Source organism: Mustela erminea, chromosome 14, assembly GCF_009829155.1.
Source record: "Mustela erminea isolate mMusErm1 chromosome 14, mMusErm1.Pri, whole genome shotgun sequence".
NCBI lineage: Eukaryota > Metazoa > Chordata > Mammalia > Carnivora > Mustelidae > Mustela > Mustela erminea.
Genome location: NC_045627.1, coordinates 6,434,931 through 6,451,036, shown reverse-complemented (window position 1 = coordinate 6,451,036; position 16,106 = coordinate 6,434,931). Strand labels below are relative to the sequence as shown.

General features: G+C 45.5%; 1 protein-coding gene across 5 annotated transcripts in view; it reads left to right on the top strand.

The window, feature by feature from the left end:
* Positions 1–16,106, top strand: part of TARBP1 (TAR (HIV-1) RNA binding protein 1) — an 82,151-nt gene that overhangs the window by 24,295 nt on the left and 41,750 nt on the right. For 4 of the 5 annotated variants that reach the window (XM_032311823.1, XM_032311827.1, XM_032311825.1 and 1 more), the window contains exons 11-13: positions 3,623–3,722; positions 4,891–5,063; positions 14,397–14,494. In XM_032311823.1, the coding sequence (XP_032167714.1) occupies positions 3,623–3,722; positions 4,891–5,063; positions 14,397–14,494 (371 nt within the window). The remainder of the gene's footprint in view (positions 1–3,622; positions 3,723–4,890; positions 5,064–14,396; positions 14,495–16,106) is intronic. The other variant, XM_032311824.1, reaches the window with a different exon arrangement.

The window sequence follows — 16,106 nt, the reverse complement described above, 5'->3', positions numbered from 1 at the left end:
TTCCGCAGACATATATCGAGTATTTTCTAAGAGCTGGGCACGGAGTCACAGAGATAAAAACTGTATCCCCTGCCCTCAGAGAGAGCGTCATCTAGCAAGGAGGTTGATGGGTAAGCAGATAATCTTAGCACAGTGCCTCAAAAGATGTAATAAGCACCAGGCTGGAGAACCTCTGTAAGCAGTGCCTGCTTGACATGGGTAGACCAGCAGTAGAGGGAGGTCACCCAATGGGTGACATCTGACCGCTGGGCAGAAATGAAGGTGAAAAGTGGGAAGGAGTGTCCCACAAGGCTTCCATGAACTTGCATCCAGGGAGCTGAAAGTAGGGAGGCGTCTGTCTGTGTATTTATGTATCTGTCCTCTGTCTGTTGCATGGAGCCCAAGAAGGAATGGTAGGTGGAAAGGGGGATATGGGGCACATACACACACATAAACGTGCATACACACAACCTGTTGGATACTTGGTACCCAAGACAACAGAACAAAGGAATAGCAGCAAAACCCACAGCACAACCAGCATCACCTGTGAACAAACAGATGCCGAAGACCTTTCGGGGCAGGCTTTCTGAATCACGGAAAGTGAAACACAGTTTGGAAGTAGCCCTGAAGGCTGGTCAGACCTTGGACGTGCTAAGATTAACCAGAAAGGGAAATACATTTGAAGAAATGTATACTTAAATCAAGCGGTCCCATGGAAAGGACATTTGTAGTTAAATGATATGCCTACTTAAAATGTAACCAAGAGGGCGCCTGGGTGGCGCAGTGGGTTAAAGCCTCTGCCTTTGGCTCAGGTCATGATCTCAGGGTCCTGGGATTAAGCCCCTCATCAGGCTCTCTGTTCAGCAGGGGGCCTGCTTCCTCCTCTCTCTCTGCCTATTTGTGATCTCTCTCTGTGTGTCAAATGAATAAATAAAATCTTTAGATTTCTTGGTTACATTTTTTTTTTAGAGATACAGACTAGCCCTGAAGTAGTATGTTGCAGTTGTCCAACACGTTTTAAAAACAGCGTTGAGGTGTGATTGATTTGCATCACACTGTACATGTTTAAGCTGAACGTGTGATGGGTTTGGACCTACGTCTGTCAAAACGCACCAGCATGGTGACGTAACGCGCCTATCCTGTCAGGCTCAAAAGTGTTCTCATGACTTTTCTAATCTTTCCCTCCACTTCACCTTTCCTCCACACCCCAGACAAGCCCTGTATGCTCTCTAACATCACAGACTAGTTTGCATTTTCCAGAATTACTCTCAGTGTTTGAACTTCATGGTAGCAAGATTTGACCATGATTTGGGGCTAAAATTCATTCAGGTGATCAGTCATAGCCAATGATTCTTTTGTCTCTTTTAAAACCATTGTTGCCTCCACTTCTCTAGCTTCAGTGAGTGAAATGGGGAATTCTCCCTCAGTGGTTTGCAGAGTATGGTTTCCAGACCAGCAACACAAGCATCACCTGCATACTCTTTGGAAAACAAATTCTCCAGCTCTGTGCTAGGCCTGTTGAATCAGACTCAGGGAGGCGGGTGGCGTTTACCCTCTGTACTGACGAAGCCTCCAGAGGATTCCGCACCAGGCGCGGTTTGAGAGCCACACTCTGTAAAATGGACTTGCTTCATGTGGTGGCCAGGTCCTCAGGGAGCACCCCGTGGAAGGTGCACCTGCCGGAGCGTGGCTTACACTGGAGGAGCAAGGCGCTCTGTTGTTCTGGTCTGGACCCGTGGCATCCCTTGACATCAGAAGTCATTAAAACTCCATTAAAACTCCACTCCACTTCAGATCAATAACCTTCCCTTGCAGTATCCAAGTTGAGCAGTAGCCTAGGATGTCAAGCAGGCTCCGTGTTTCTAGAATGCTGCTGTGCTTTGCTGAAGGAAGTGAGAACCATCGTGTTAGCCGCGTTGAGGACCCGCTGTGTGTGCTGGTCATTCGCACGCGCGTTGTACTTGAGGCCGGGGCTCCCTGCTGCCATGCCGTGGGAACGCGACCGGAGTGGCACGCGCCTCCCACCCCCAGCTCCTGCGATGTCCAGGGTGTCTGCTTTCAGGACAGCCTGCGAATGACAGCATCTTAGTCTGTGCCTATGAAGGACATCGTATAAGTGTGTGGTAGGAAGCAGTAATGTGAGGAAAAATGTTTCCAAGAACAAGTTTCAATAACTCGTCTTTACGACGCTTACAGATTTAGCCTACTCCATTTTCCGGGATAACACCAACACTGGGATTTAAAAAAAAATATATGAGCAGATTTTTTTACTGATGGCAACAAAGTGGCTTTTATAGCATTTAAAAAATAATATAAAACATCCTTTTGCTGTGTTTTTTAACTGGGTTTGTCTTCTGTAGTATTCCATTTAATTTATGTTAAAATATATGAAATTACCCCCAAAATATATTAGCATATTTAAGAAAATGGTTCAAGTATTTAAACTACTGAGCTGGAAAACTAGATCTCTTGCCTAAATTTTTCTTGGGAATTGAGGTGAAAAGTGTCATCTTGCTATAATAATACACCATGAATGAAAAATCCGTTCATGGCTTATTTTTGTTTAATTGGCTTTTAGAGATGGTAAAATACTCACTCTATCTTTTAACCATGTTCTGTTTTCCAAAACTTATTCTAGAAACTTCTGCGCAAATTTAATTTTTATAATAAACCCAAGTTATAGGTTTTATTAGTTTTATTTCACAGAAGATGAGCTAAACTTTCTTTTTTTGTTGTTTTTGAGGTTTTTATTCTGTTTTATTTCTTTGAGTGTAGCTGCTGCATAGTGTTATGTTAGTTACAGTGCAGACCTGAGAGGATAAACTATTGTCGCAGGGTCCCACAGCAAAGGAGCACAGGACTGGGGCTCAGACACGGGTCCGAGGCTCCAGAGCCTTTGGGCCCGTACCCATTCCATCCTCCTGCTGCTTACATTTTAGGCAATTTTCCTTTCTCAACTGAAATAACTAGACTTGCCTCTTAATACCTCACCTCGAATCTCCTCTTGCTTCCTGTACAGTCCCTCTTCTGCATTGTACCCGGAGAAGTCTTTTTAAACTACTAATTTGATCTACAGATGTTTCCTTTTCTTCGCTGAGCCTTCACTTTAATCTGAAGTGGCTTCCCCCAGCCTGCAGGGTCAGACAGGAATTCTCTGCATGGCCCGCTGAGTCCCCTGGTCTCTTCCCTGGATGTCTGTGTCACCTCGACTCTGGCACTCCCTCCCACTCCCGTGCCCTGCTGCACGGGCATCCTTCTGTCCCCTGGAATGTGGCATGCCCCATTCTCTAGAGGACCTTCGGCATGTTCTGCCTTCCTTGGGGAAGCCTTGCGGCCCTTCACCTGCTGTACTCCTTGCCAGCCTTCGTGCTCAGCCCAGTTGTCCTTCCTTAGGGGACTTTCTCTTATTCCCCAGACAGATGAGGGCATGGCCTCCTAGTGCGCACCCCCGTTGTGCCATTTTATACCGCTCACTACCGCAGCCATTGGAACAGTGAGCTATGCCTGGGAGCGTGCTTCTGCACACCTCCATGCTTCTAATTTGATATTGATAAGGCATACCCATGTAGCTGTTTCCTTCTTGAAACATCATCTTTGAAGAATTTTGTTAATGCCTTACAAACCTCAACTCTTGTTATTTAAGCAGGAGAAGACTGCTTTATGCCTGACTGGTTTGAAGCCAAGCTCGTTGCTATGATGGTCTTGCTGGCTATAGATGTGGAAGGAATGAAGACGCAGTACAGGTAAGTGTTTCCAAACTTGGAAAGAAATCTTTTTTTTTTTTTTTAAAAGCCTAATCAGATGTATGGTCCCTCTTCAGACTTTTCTATGGTGGATGTGGAATTGACACAGTATATGAAAGGGAGAAACCAGAGCACTGGTGGTATGCTAGGGAAGTGTCTAAAATTAATAACAAATTGGTAGGAATAGGGACTTGTTAATCTTTTGAGGAAAGCTCAACTGTTAGAGAAAAACTGTATATACTAATCACTGGTTTTATAAAAGAATATATATATATTTTAAAGATTTTATTTATTTATTTGACAGACAGAGATCACAAGTAGGCAGAGAGGCAGGCAGAGAGAGAGAGGAAGGGAAGCAGGCTCTCTGCTGAGCAGAGAGCCCGATGTGGGGCTCAATCCCAGGACCCTGAGATTATGACCTGAGCTGAAGGCAGAGGCTTAACCCACTGAGCTACCCAGGCACCCCTTATCAAAGAATATTAAAAGAATAGGTTATAAGATTCTAGCATAAGATTAGGTAAAGAAATTCAGGAATTTGACCCATTTGTAAAATGTATAGTTTTTTTAATGTAATAAAGATAAAATCCATTCATATTTCAAGAATGTGCACAGATCAGTTCTCACCAGAGTATAATTGTTGCGAGAAGCAGCATTATTTGCTGGTGTATTTGCATATGTGATTGATTTGATTAACATCAAATCTCTTCTGTAGACAGAATTTTAGTATGAAAGTTGGTTATGTTGGTTTTTTATAAACCCTTAATTTCTTTTTATTTTTTGTTAGCATCTCATTTCCTTGACTAGTACACGTTTTGATTTGTTTCTGTTTTTGTTTTGAATTATGATATCAGGGTCTTAGCACTTTAATTTACAAATAAATTGGGTATCGGATTTCCTTCCTACTTGTGCCTGGAGTCGAGTGTGATATGTTCTTCCCTGTGCTTCCTTCGCGAGCGCATGGAGAATCTACCGAGAAAGCCTAGACTGCGAGGTCAGCGAAGAGCTGGAGGGTAGATCAGTCCCAGTAGGCACCACGTGTCCGCAGCGTCCGTGCTACCGAGTCTGTCCAGTTGCATCCAGTAGCTCCCCAGTTCCACGAGTTAGAGATGGAAAGTAATTTCTTCATGCTTTTGCAATGCTTGATTTGGGCATGTCTTTTAATACCTAGTGAAAAGAGGAGAACACAGAATGTATTAAGGATATTCTTAGACCCTCTCCTGGACTCCCTTCTGAAGTTGGGCACCAATGCCTACATGCCCGTGCTGAGAGCGGACAGATGCCTCCAGTTGCTGTTGAAGCTACTGCACACTTGCATGTTGACAGGTTCCGGTGCCCGAGATGGTGAGGACACGCAGTTTCTGTCGGTGTCTTGCTTGGTGCATGGTTGGTGGTTAGAATGAGGAAATTCCTGACCTTTTAAAACAAAGGATTCCCCCATGCGTTCTGCAAACATTGACCAAGTGTCCCCCGGTGGTGCTGGGGAGACCGCGGTGCAGGCTCACGGAACTGGCGTCTAGTGTGTACTAGTGCTGGTTACTGTTGTGGATTGTGATTTTATTTCCTTTTGTTTGTTTCTTCTTCTTCTTCTTCTTTTTTTTCTTTTAATTCATTTACGCTCACTCATTAATTTCCAGACATGAAGCTGCTGCCTGTTTCACGTGTGGTTAAGCAGAATCCGTTTCTAATGACCACCCTGCTAGATGTGGCAGAGCATAAGCTCAAATACGATGGTATCATTTCCCAATGACTTGTTTTCGAGTACGTTCGTCTCTGAGCCCCTCTTAAGTGGCATGTACTTCCTGCAGAAAGTGGAGCGGGGGAAGCATTGAGCTCTTTGTTCTCTCCTTAAACCAAGACTCATGTGCGACAGTAGCGGGAAACCACGGACACTAAAGACACTCTTCAGTGAAGAGACTTGACTCCCAATCCGTCCCCCCCTTCCACTTGGAATTCTAGAAAGCTGCTGTTTGAGAACCCTAGGGAAGCATCAGTATTAGGTTCACCCTGAGGATAACACTGATGGGATTCGATTTTAATATAGGCTTAGGAAATGTTCAAGCCAGTTTCCAGATTCTGATATTTTTAAAAATGGCAATGGAACCCAATGCTATACATGTAACAGTCACTTTTCGTAAGGTTTTCGTCTCCTTAAGGGCATAAATATGGGTTCATTTGACATGCTTTGACTATTTTCACTAGGGTTAGTGCTTTCAGGAGCAGGACTGGGTCATCAGTGCCCTTTGGAAAATTGTGATATTTCACACATACACACACACACACACACCAGTGTGTGATGGTTATACATACGTTATGATGCCAAATAATCAAATACCCATGAACGTATTATGCAGCCTAAGAGCAAATTACCTGTTACTCCTCCGTTCCCTCCTTTTGCTTCTTTATTTTGACTTTTGTCTTTTTCATGTCTGGGCACTTTAAAAAATGGTTTTGCTTCATCTGTTGATATTCCTCAACAACGTAGAGTCTTGTTTTCCTGCTCTTGAGCTCTGTAGAAAACTTACTTCACTGTGGGAAGTCTGCTTTTCTCACTGTCACATGTTTCTGAGATTTATGCACGTCCTTTCTTCGACTTCCTTATTTTCCCTGTTGTATAATCTTCCTTTGCATGAAGACACCACATTTTCCCTGGTGCTGGACTTGGGATTATAATTAATTACTGTGATGGAGCGTGCTGCCACGAACACTTGTCTGCATGTCTTCTGGGCCCAGGTGTCCAACACGTGTGTTGGTTCCTAGGGTCTGCGCACATTCAGTTTTATAAGGTAATGAAAATTGTTTTTCCAGCTTTCAGTTCCAAAGTATGTACACATGTTATTCTTAGCAGCAGCAAAACCCAAGAGTTCCTCTAGCACCTCACGCAGGCCTTTTCATGTCCCCAGATAAGAGCCAAGGGCGGACCTGTTGAATTTTGATAGCCGTTGGTGTCGGTGTGACTGGTAAACCATGTCACGCTTAATTATCTGTAAGAGTTCTCCATCCTGAAAGATGTCTTTGATGAGAGAAGAGGAAAATAGCAACTAGTTATTTCCCTCTTATAAATTAGGAAGCAGTCTGGGAATTAATTACCAGTTCCAGGGTCAGTGAAGACGGACCAGGTAAAGTCAGAAATACATTGAGGTTCGGCAGTATGCAGCTGTTTGGGGCAACTTTGCCTTGTTGTGTTTGAAATTCTTTTAATTTTCGGTATTTTATTATGGAAATCATTAAGTATATAGAAAAATGGAGAGATCATAATAAATCCCCACATTCGCACAGCAGCTTCAACCTCTGTCTTTCCTATGTCCTGCTGAGAGAGTACAACTATTGTCATTTCCATTTGTCCTCCTTTTTTCCTTAACCTGTTAACCGGAACGGCGTGTGGGCACGTGGGGAGAAGAGCTGTGGGAGGAAGAGGCTGGGTGTGCGGACTGTCTGTCCAGAAGCCTTTTCCCCTTCTCTTCCCCTTAGCCTGCACCAGTTACTGTGCTGATCCTCAAGGTTTGAACTTATTTCCTTCTTAATGGGGGGCGACTGTGGAGAGCTTTTGAGCTGAGGCTGGGGAATGCGTTCAGCGAAGAAGTGCGGATGGTCTGTATGTCAGGCACTGTGTTGAGCACTAGGGTGTCTGCGTGGAAAGATAGAGGAGATCCCTGTCCTTGTCGAGATCGCCTGTACTAGGGGGGACAGGCGTGTGGTGGACAGAGAGTTGCTGAGCAGGGACTGTACAGTATATGGTAGTCGGACAGGTGTTGGGGGAAAACAAGGTAGGGAAGGGGCGGGACGTGCTGGGTGGGATGGGGGTGGAGGGTTACAGGTACACTGACTGGTGGAGGAAGACTTCGCTATGAAGGGAACAGCCCGTCAAGCAAAGACTGTAACTGCTGAGGGACGGAGCCCTGCGCACACCCCCGGGAGAGCGCCCGGCTAGTGAGGCGGTGCCCTCGGGGGAGCTGGCTGCTGGGCAGGAGTCAGGAGGCATCAAGGGAAGAATACTGGGACTTGAACTTCGAGAGGGAAGTGGGGTCAGTTACGTAGGACTCCCTCCCTGGGCCAGTTTAAGGTGCGGCTCTTATTAGGCATTGGAGCTGGGGGTTGCTGATCTCTGAGTTATGTTGAGGACAGTCCCCAGGCCCTGGTGTTGAGAGAGCACCAGCCGGGTGGGAGCCGGGCCGCGGAGACGTGCTCCTAGGCCTGCAAGACTACTAGCTGTGGGTGCGCTGAGTGTTGCTAGGACTTTGTGTTTGGACCGTTCGGTTTGGATGTGGGCTTTGAGGACAAGAGAGAACCCAGAGGTCACTCAGCTTTTGGAGAAGGTGGACAGGTAGGCGTTGCCTTTAATGGAGACGAGAAAGACTGGAGTCAGAGAAGGTTTTGGGGTAAAGATGGGCAGTTCAGCTTTGGGGAGATTAAGTGCAGGGCACCCGTTAGGTGTCCTGGTAGAACCAGTGAGCTGGTTTGGGCCTCTGAGTCTGGAACTCGGGGAGAAGCGTGGGTTGGAAATACAGATTTGGGGGTCCTAGCCTAGCAGTGGTATTTAAAGCCACGACTCTGGATGAGAACACCAAGGGGGCCAGTGTAGACGGAGAAGAGGTCCAGGTGCGTGGGGAGCACCAGTGTCTAGGGGTTTGGGTAGGAACTGGTGGAGGACACTTGGGAGGAATTCACTACAGCATGAGAAGAGAAAAACCAGGAGAATGTGCTATTCTGAAAGCCAGAAGGAAGGAGTGGTAACTGCACCAGACACTACTGGTGAGCCGAGGGTGGTTTTGGCAACATGGAAATGGGGGGTCACCTTGACAGAACGTTTTGCGTGGTGGGGGGCAGCTCAGGGGTGGCAAGGAGATTTGGAGTCTGGGCAGGTCTTTCAAGGGGTATTGTGTGTGGGGGAGCAGAGACAGGGGACTGCTGCTGTGGAACGGGAGAAGTTTTATTTCCTTTGGGGGAGAAAATAGCGGTGTTTTGTGCTGATATAAACGAATTCGGTAGAGGGGAGTTTTGAAGATATGAGGAGGGGACGTCTGCTTCCAGTGGCTGAGAGGAGGCGAAAGTGCTTAGGGTCCGGGGTACCAGCGGAGGGTCTGGACTTCGATGGGGCGCTGAGGGGGGCCACATGTGGGTGGGTGGGCAGAGGCCGGCACGGCGACCGTCCCTTCCTAACTGGTGTTTTCTGAGCAAAAGAGGGAGCCAAGGGAGGGGGGGAGCACATTCGCCTGGGAAGGATGATTAGTGGGCAGACTGCGGAGCTGTTGCAGGCTTGTGGGGGAGCCCGAGGGTGCGCAGGGAGCCGGGGTGAGAGCGGGCCTGTGGCTGTTCGCCTCCAGCCTGATCTGTCAATCTAATCGGATCGGACTCGGGTTGAGATGCTCCTTTTGGTGCATCCATGAGACGCATGAGCCAAGGAGCTGTCGTGAAATGCTGTGCTAGCCGTCCTTTTTCCAAACCTCGGGGTAACTGTGTGCTGCTTATTTTTACGTTTGTGGTAATGCTCCTCTGGTGGCCTTACCGTGTCCACTTGGCCTTTCCTTCCCGAGGTAGCTTTTATTCTTTTTAATTGTGGCAAAATACACGTAACCTGAAATAGACACTTGTCCCGTTTCTCAGTGTCCAGTTGGTGCCGTTCCCGTTGTACATTCACGTCGCCGCCATCGGTCCCCAGAACTTCTTGTTGTGCCAGACTGAGCCCCTGTACCTGCCGGGCACTGGCTGGGTCCTCATCCCCCGCTTCCCCAGCCTCTGGCGACCCCTTTGAACTTTCTGTCGCTGTGAATCGACTGTTCCAGGGACCTCAGATCCGTGCGATCATGTGTGTTTGTCGCCTCACACTGGGCTTACGTCACAAACTGTCATGTCTTCACGGTTCATCCGCTCTGCGTGGTCAGACTTGGCTTCCTTTTGGAGGTGAATACCCCACGGTACGTGCAAGTTTGTGCAGTCACCGTGGGGGACTCGGGCTGCTTCCACTTTTTGGCCGAGTGAGTAAGGCTGCCTTTTTTTTTTTTTTAAGTATTTATTTTTTACTCATTTGACAGAGATCACAAGGAGGCAGAGAGGCAGGCAAAGAGAGAGGAGGAAGCAGGCTCCCCACTGAGCAGAGAGCCCAATTCGGGGCTGGATCCCAGGACCCTGGGATCATGACCTGAGCTGAAGACAGAGGCCTTAACCCACTGAGCCACCCAGGCGCCCCAATAAGGCTGCTTTTGAACATCGAATGTACGAACAGCTCCTCACATCCCTGCCTTTAGTTCTCCTTTTGGTTGTGTACCTAGAAGTGGAGTGGCTGGATCCTGTGGTAATTCTGTGTTTAGCGTTTTGAAGAATCGCCATACTGTCTCCTTAGTGGCTGCGTGCTTCCACGTTCCAGTCAGCGTCCAGTCAGTGCGCGGGTCCAGGTCCTCCGCGTGCTCGCTCGCTTGTCCGTCTGTTGGTCGTGGCCATCCTGATAGGTGCAAGGCGGGATCTCGTTGTGGTTTTGACTGAGGAGACAGCTTTTGACCAATTCTGGTACCACTTTCGGGATTCTGGTTGCTACGGTTGCTTATGGGAGGCAGAGGGTAGGAAGCAAAAACGTATACCTGCTTCTGGTTGAAGCTGTCTGCACAGTCTGTGTGTTATGAGGAGCTGCTCAGTCGCGGGAGGTGGCAGTGACTGCAGGCCTTCGGGGAGTCTTCTGGACGGGGCGGCTGACAGGAAGCACCGTGAGAGCGAGGAGGACGGGAACAGCCCCTGCTGTTCCACTGTGTATTTTTTCCTGTTTTGTCAAAGATTATTTGCCCGTAGAGTTGAGAGTTCATATCTGGGCTCTCTACTCTGTTCCACTGGTCTATGTGTCTGTTTTTATGCCAGTACCATGCTGTCTTGGTGATCACAGCTTTGTAGTAAAGCTTGAAATCAGGTAATGTGATACCCCCAGTTTTATTTTTGTTTTTCAACATTTCCTTAGCAGTTCAGGGTCTCTTCTGATTCCATACAAATTTTAGGATTATTTGCTCCAGCTCTTTGAAGAATACCGGTGGAATTTTGATCGGAATAGCATTGAAAGTATAGATTGAGCTAGGCAGTATAGACATTTTAAAAATTGATCATGAACATAATGTGTCTCTCAATTTATGTAGGGTGTCTTTGATTTTTTTCATCAGAGCTTTTTAGTTTTCAGCATATAGATCCTGTCAGGTTTTGTTAGATTTGTGCCCAAGTATGTCTTTTGGGGGAAACCACTGGAAGTGATAAATTTAAAAAAATTTTTGGTTTTCAGTTCTGGATGGCCAGTATACAGAAATGTGATTGATTTTCGTGTGTTGACCTTGTATCCTCTGACCTCGCTGAAGCTCTTGTTATGAGGGGTTTTTTGTTTTGTTTGTTTATTGTTCGTTTGTTTTAAATAGAATTCTTGGGATCTTTCTTTATAGATAGAATATTTATATTTCTAGAATTGTCCACAGTAATCCCTTCTCCTTTTAATGTGTGCAGCATCGGGGGTCTGTGATAATTAGTATCCTCTCTATCTCTGCCTCTCTTAAGACCAGCTAGTGGTTTATGAATTTTACTGACCTTTTCAAAACACCAGCTTTTGGTTTTCATTGATTTTTTTTTTTTTTCATTGATTTCTGTCTTTGTTTGCTTCTGTCTGCTTGCTTTTGGTTTATTTTGCCTTTCTAAGGAAGTTAAGGGGGAAGTTTAGGTTGTTGATTTTAGATCTTCTTTTTGAAAATGACCTGTAGTGCTATACATTTTTTCAAGTTTTGCTTTAATTTAATCCTAAACTTTTGGTATGTTGTATTTCAGTTCAAAGTATTTTCTAACTTTTCTTGAGATACTCGCTTTTACTCTCGAATTGCTTAGAAGTGTGTTTAGAGATTTCCTTATCTTTCTGTTATTTTTCATTCGACTCTAGTCAGCATACTTTGTAGAGTATCCGGTTTTGAAACTTCATTAAGGGTTATTTATGATCAAGTGTATACTGTTCCATGTGCATTCGGAAACACCTTGTACTCTGTGGTTGGGTGGAGTGCCCTATAAATACCAGATCCAAGATTTTCATGGTATTTTTCAGTTTTATGTCCTTGCTGTTTTTTGTTTACTCTGTTACTAAGAGAGGAGTGTTGAAGTCTCTAGCTTTGAGTTTGGGTTTATCTCTTTCTCTTTCTATTTTTATTATTTGGCTTCCTGTCCTGCAGTTCTATTGTTAGGTGCCTGTGTGTTTAGGATAGTGCATTTTCTTGTTGAGTTGACTTTCCTTTTTATGCAGTATCCTTTTTTATCCCGGGTTATTCTTCTATTCTGAAGTCTGGTTTGTCTGGTAGTAACATAACTACTCTCACTTTGTTTTGATTAGAGTTTGCATAGTAGTATTTCCTAGCAATTTACTTTTATTCTATTTAGATTGTTGTATTTGAAGGCAATTTCTGATAGCATGTAACTGGGTCATGATTTTTTACTATTTGCATTTAATATAATTACGTATATGTTTTGATTCCAGTCTTTTTTTTTTTTTTTGTATTTATTCCCTCTGTTTTTCATTTCTTTCTGTCTTTCCCTCTCTTGGCTTATTTTGGGCAGTTTGAACATTATTTTGTATCCCATTTTCTTCAAATAAAGATTTATTTACTTATTTATTTTTCAGAGAGAGAGAGAGAGACAGAGATCACAAGTAGACAGAGAGGCGGGCGGGGATGGGGGGTTGGGGAACAGGCTCCCTGCTGAGCAGAGAGCCTGGTGTGGGGCTTGACCCTGGGACCCTGATCCGAGCCAAAGGCAGAGGCCCAACCCACTGAGCCACCCAGGAGCCCCAGCTGTATTCCACTTAAATCTACCTATTGTGTTTTTTACTAAATATCTAATACTGTGTGTGTGTGTGTGTGTGTGTGCGCGCGCGCACACGCGCGTGATTGCCTTAGGGACTACAGTATGCACACCTAACTTTTCAATCTGTTTGGAATTAATGTTTTACCTCTTGAAATGAACGTAGAAACTTTACCACTGTATGGACTCCTTTACCCTTTACCCCCTGTATTACAGTTGTCTTAAATCTACATTTGTTGAAAACTAGCAATGTTACAAGTTTTGCTATCATCAAAGATTTTAAAAATCACAAGCGAAGAGCCTATTGTATTTGCCTAGATGTTTGCAGTTTCTTTTGCTTTTCTTTCATCCCGGACACCCCTGTTTTCCTGGGACACCTATGCCTTACATTTGAAGAGCAGCTTTTACCATTTCTTTTGGAACAGGTTTGCTGACAGTGAATTTTCTTAGTTTTCCTTCATCTGAGAATGCCTTTATTTCCCCGAGGAGTATTTTCACTGGATATAAAATTCTGGTTTGATGGATCTTTTCTTTCAGCAATTCAAATCTATTCCATTCGCTTCTGGCTGCCGTGGTTTCTCATTAGAATTGTGTAGTCATTCAGTGTGTTCTCCACCTACGTGATATGCTCTTTTCCTCTGCTTCCAAGACTGTGTCTTTGTGTTTAGTTTTCAACGGTTTGGTTACACTATGTCATGCTGCATATAATTTATTTTATTTTGTTGATCTGTTTTTAAGTTCACTGACTCCTTTCCTGCTTCTCCTTTCTGTTGCACTTTCCATTTGGTGAGTTTTTTAAAATTTCAGTCCTTATAGTTTTTAGTTACAAAATTCCCATTTGGTTTTTGTGTGTATCTTACGTTTCTTTGATGAGCCTTTGTTTTCCTGTATGTTCCGAGAGGGTGTGTTGATTGATTGCTGACATGTTTTTACCATTAGCTCTTTGGAATCGGGTTTTCCTGGGGTGGGCATCATCTCACTGTTGGCGTTGGCCGGCTGTCTTTCCCCTTGTGAGCTAGGAATTTTCTGATGCTCCACGTGCCCGGTTATTTTGGATTGGATCCTAGATATTTTGAATTCTATGTCATGAGACTCTGGGTTGTGTTTAAATCCCGTGGAGAAGTTGATTCTCTAGTGTAACAGATGCTCAGCTTAGGGTTAGGCCTTCATCCCCGAGGTCCCAGCTCCTGTGCATGTTGCTTCCACTGTCAGTGTGCAGGGCTGTCTTGACCCACACCACCCGTCATCCCTCTGGGGGCCAGTGTGCAGCCTGGGCCGCTGTCTCCCTTCGATCAGTTCGGAAAGTCTTTGGGGCAGGTCCAGGCATAGCGGCTTGCAGGGAGCGGGGTGCTTGACAAACCACGCTCTGGGGCCCTTTTCCCAAGCGTCTGCCCCTCCAGAACCTCTTAAAAGCTCAATGTCTGCTTTTCTGGGGTTCCTCCTTTTCCACTGTCTGGTCAGAAAGTTGGGGCCCATTGTGTTGCCCACTTCCACGCTGCCCTGTGCTGGGTGTCAGTCTGCGGAGGGCCGGGCGGACGCGCTGCTGTTGGGTGTTAAGCTCTCTGAACCTGTCGGCTGCTTTGTACCTTTTACGGTCTCCGCGTAGACGCTCGGATCTTTTGTCTAGTTTTATAGGGAGAGGCTGGCTGCCCCTGTGCCATTTTAGCCAGAACTAAAACTCCTAAATGATTTTTAAGGTGGATTATAGATTGCCCTATGGTACTAATGACTGTTCATTATTGGGATTCATTTTTGGTAAGTGATTCACGGCATATGCCTAACAGAGTTCTACTTTTACTAAAAAATCCGGCATATTTTGTACCAGGTAACTTAAATTTCTGTCATTTCAGTTACACACTTTTTCCCCCCATACAGATGAGGTGTTCACGCTTCTCCAGAGCTTTGCCATGTCTGCTACCGAGAGCGTTTCTGATTTTATCCTCCGACGGCTTACCATGAATGAACTCAGTAGTGTAAGTACTGAAGGAGTCACTTTCCCTTCTTCTCATCCGTATTTGAGGGATTACCTCCTGGCAGGCACTGTATGAAATTGAGAAAATCAGTGTGATACTTTCTGGAGAAGCCGCCTTAGGAAGCAGAAAAAACTCTAGGATTCGGAGTCTCCTCGTTCCATTCCCCCGGGTCACGCCGAGGCCTTGGGAGAGTCAGGCAGCTTTTCTGAGTCTCAGCTTTCTTGTCCACAAAGTGGAGGTAATACATGCACTCCGCAGGCGCCAAGAGGTCTGCGGGGTCTGACCTCGCTGGGGTGCTTCAGGCATTCAGGCGTTTGGTCCTGGCGTCCAGAGAGTGGGATTTGGCAGGGTTGAGACGGGACCAGGTGTCAGCTCGGGTCTGTTTCTAAAGTTCCGTAAGCGATTCCGAAACACAGAGTAGATAGTAGTCGGTCTGTGGGGACTGTCCCTTTCTGTCGTCTGTCATCTTTCTGTCCTCTGCACTCTCCACGTGCTTAGTTCCCTCTAGGACAGCTGAGAACACCCAAAACTAATAGAGCACTGCATGTTAACTGCCCTGGAAGTTTAAAAAAAATAATAATAATTTTCCTTTTTCTCAAGAATATTTTCAAAATGCTCGGGGCACCTGGGTGGCTCAGTTGGTTGAGCAGCTGCCTTCGGCTCAGGTCATGATCCCAGCGTCCTGGGATCGAGTCCCGCATCGGGCTCATTGCTCGGCGGGGAGCCTGCTTCTCCCTCTGCCTCTGCCTGCCATTCTGTCTGCCTGTGCTTGCTCTCTCCCCCTCTCTCTCTCTGATAAATAAATAAAAAAATAAAAATAAATAAAAAATTTAAAAAAAGAATATTTTCAAAATGCTGATTATTATAGAAAAGCTTATTCTTAATTTTTTTTTTTTTTGGTTGAAATCTCTAGGGGCAAATGTTGAAACTTTAGAATCAGTAGATTGTTAATAAGGTATGAAAATACACTTACTTTAATTTTTATTAGACTACTCAGTTAAGTACAAGTGTTTGATAGGCTTGTGAGCAGGTGTGAAAGCACAAAAAGGCAAGTTCTGTACTGAAGGCCTTGAGCTGTGGCGGTAGGAAGGCAGGAGCCTATGAAGAAACAGTCCTCTGGTGTGGGGAGTGTCAGCTGTAACAGTTGTTGATCATGGCTTCGCTACTCCTACATTTCCAAGAAGCCGTTTAATAAATAACTCTTCTGGTTTGTTTTGCTTCAACATCACTTTATTATCATCAGTATTATCTTACCTCCTTTTTAGGGAAATTTTCAGACACACACAGAAGAAGTATAATGAACCTCCATATACCCATTATAGAACATAACTGTTTTTGTTTGGAATTTGATGCTAAGAATAGCTTTGAAAAGGGGAAGGGTTCATGTGATTTTGTTTAATAACTGCTCTCAGGGAGGAAAGACCTGGCTTGTGGTTTCTGTCCATTTCCATGGCTGATTTCACGCTACAGACATGAGGCCCCAGCATCGGGGAGCGAGGACGGGCCCTGGTGCTTGCTGCAGGCTACTCTGGGGGCAACTGTCCCCGGCCCCCCAGGGAGCAGCAGCTGCCACACTCTGAACCTGTCTCCTGGCCTCCTGGGGTGCTGCGGG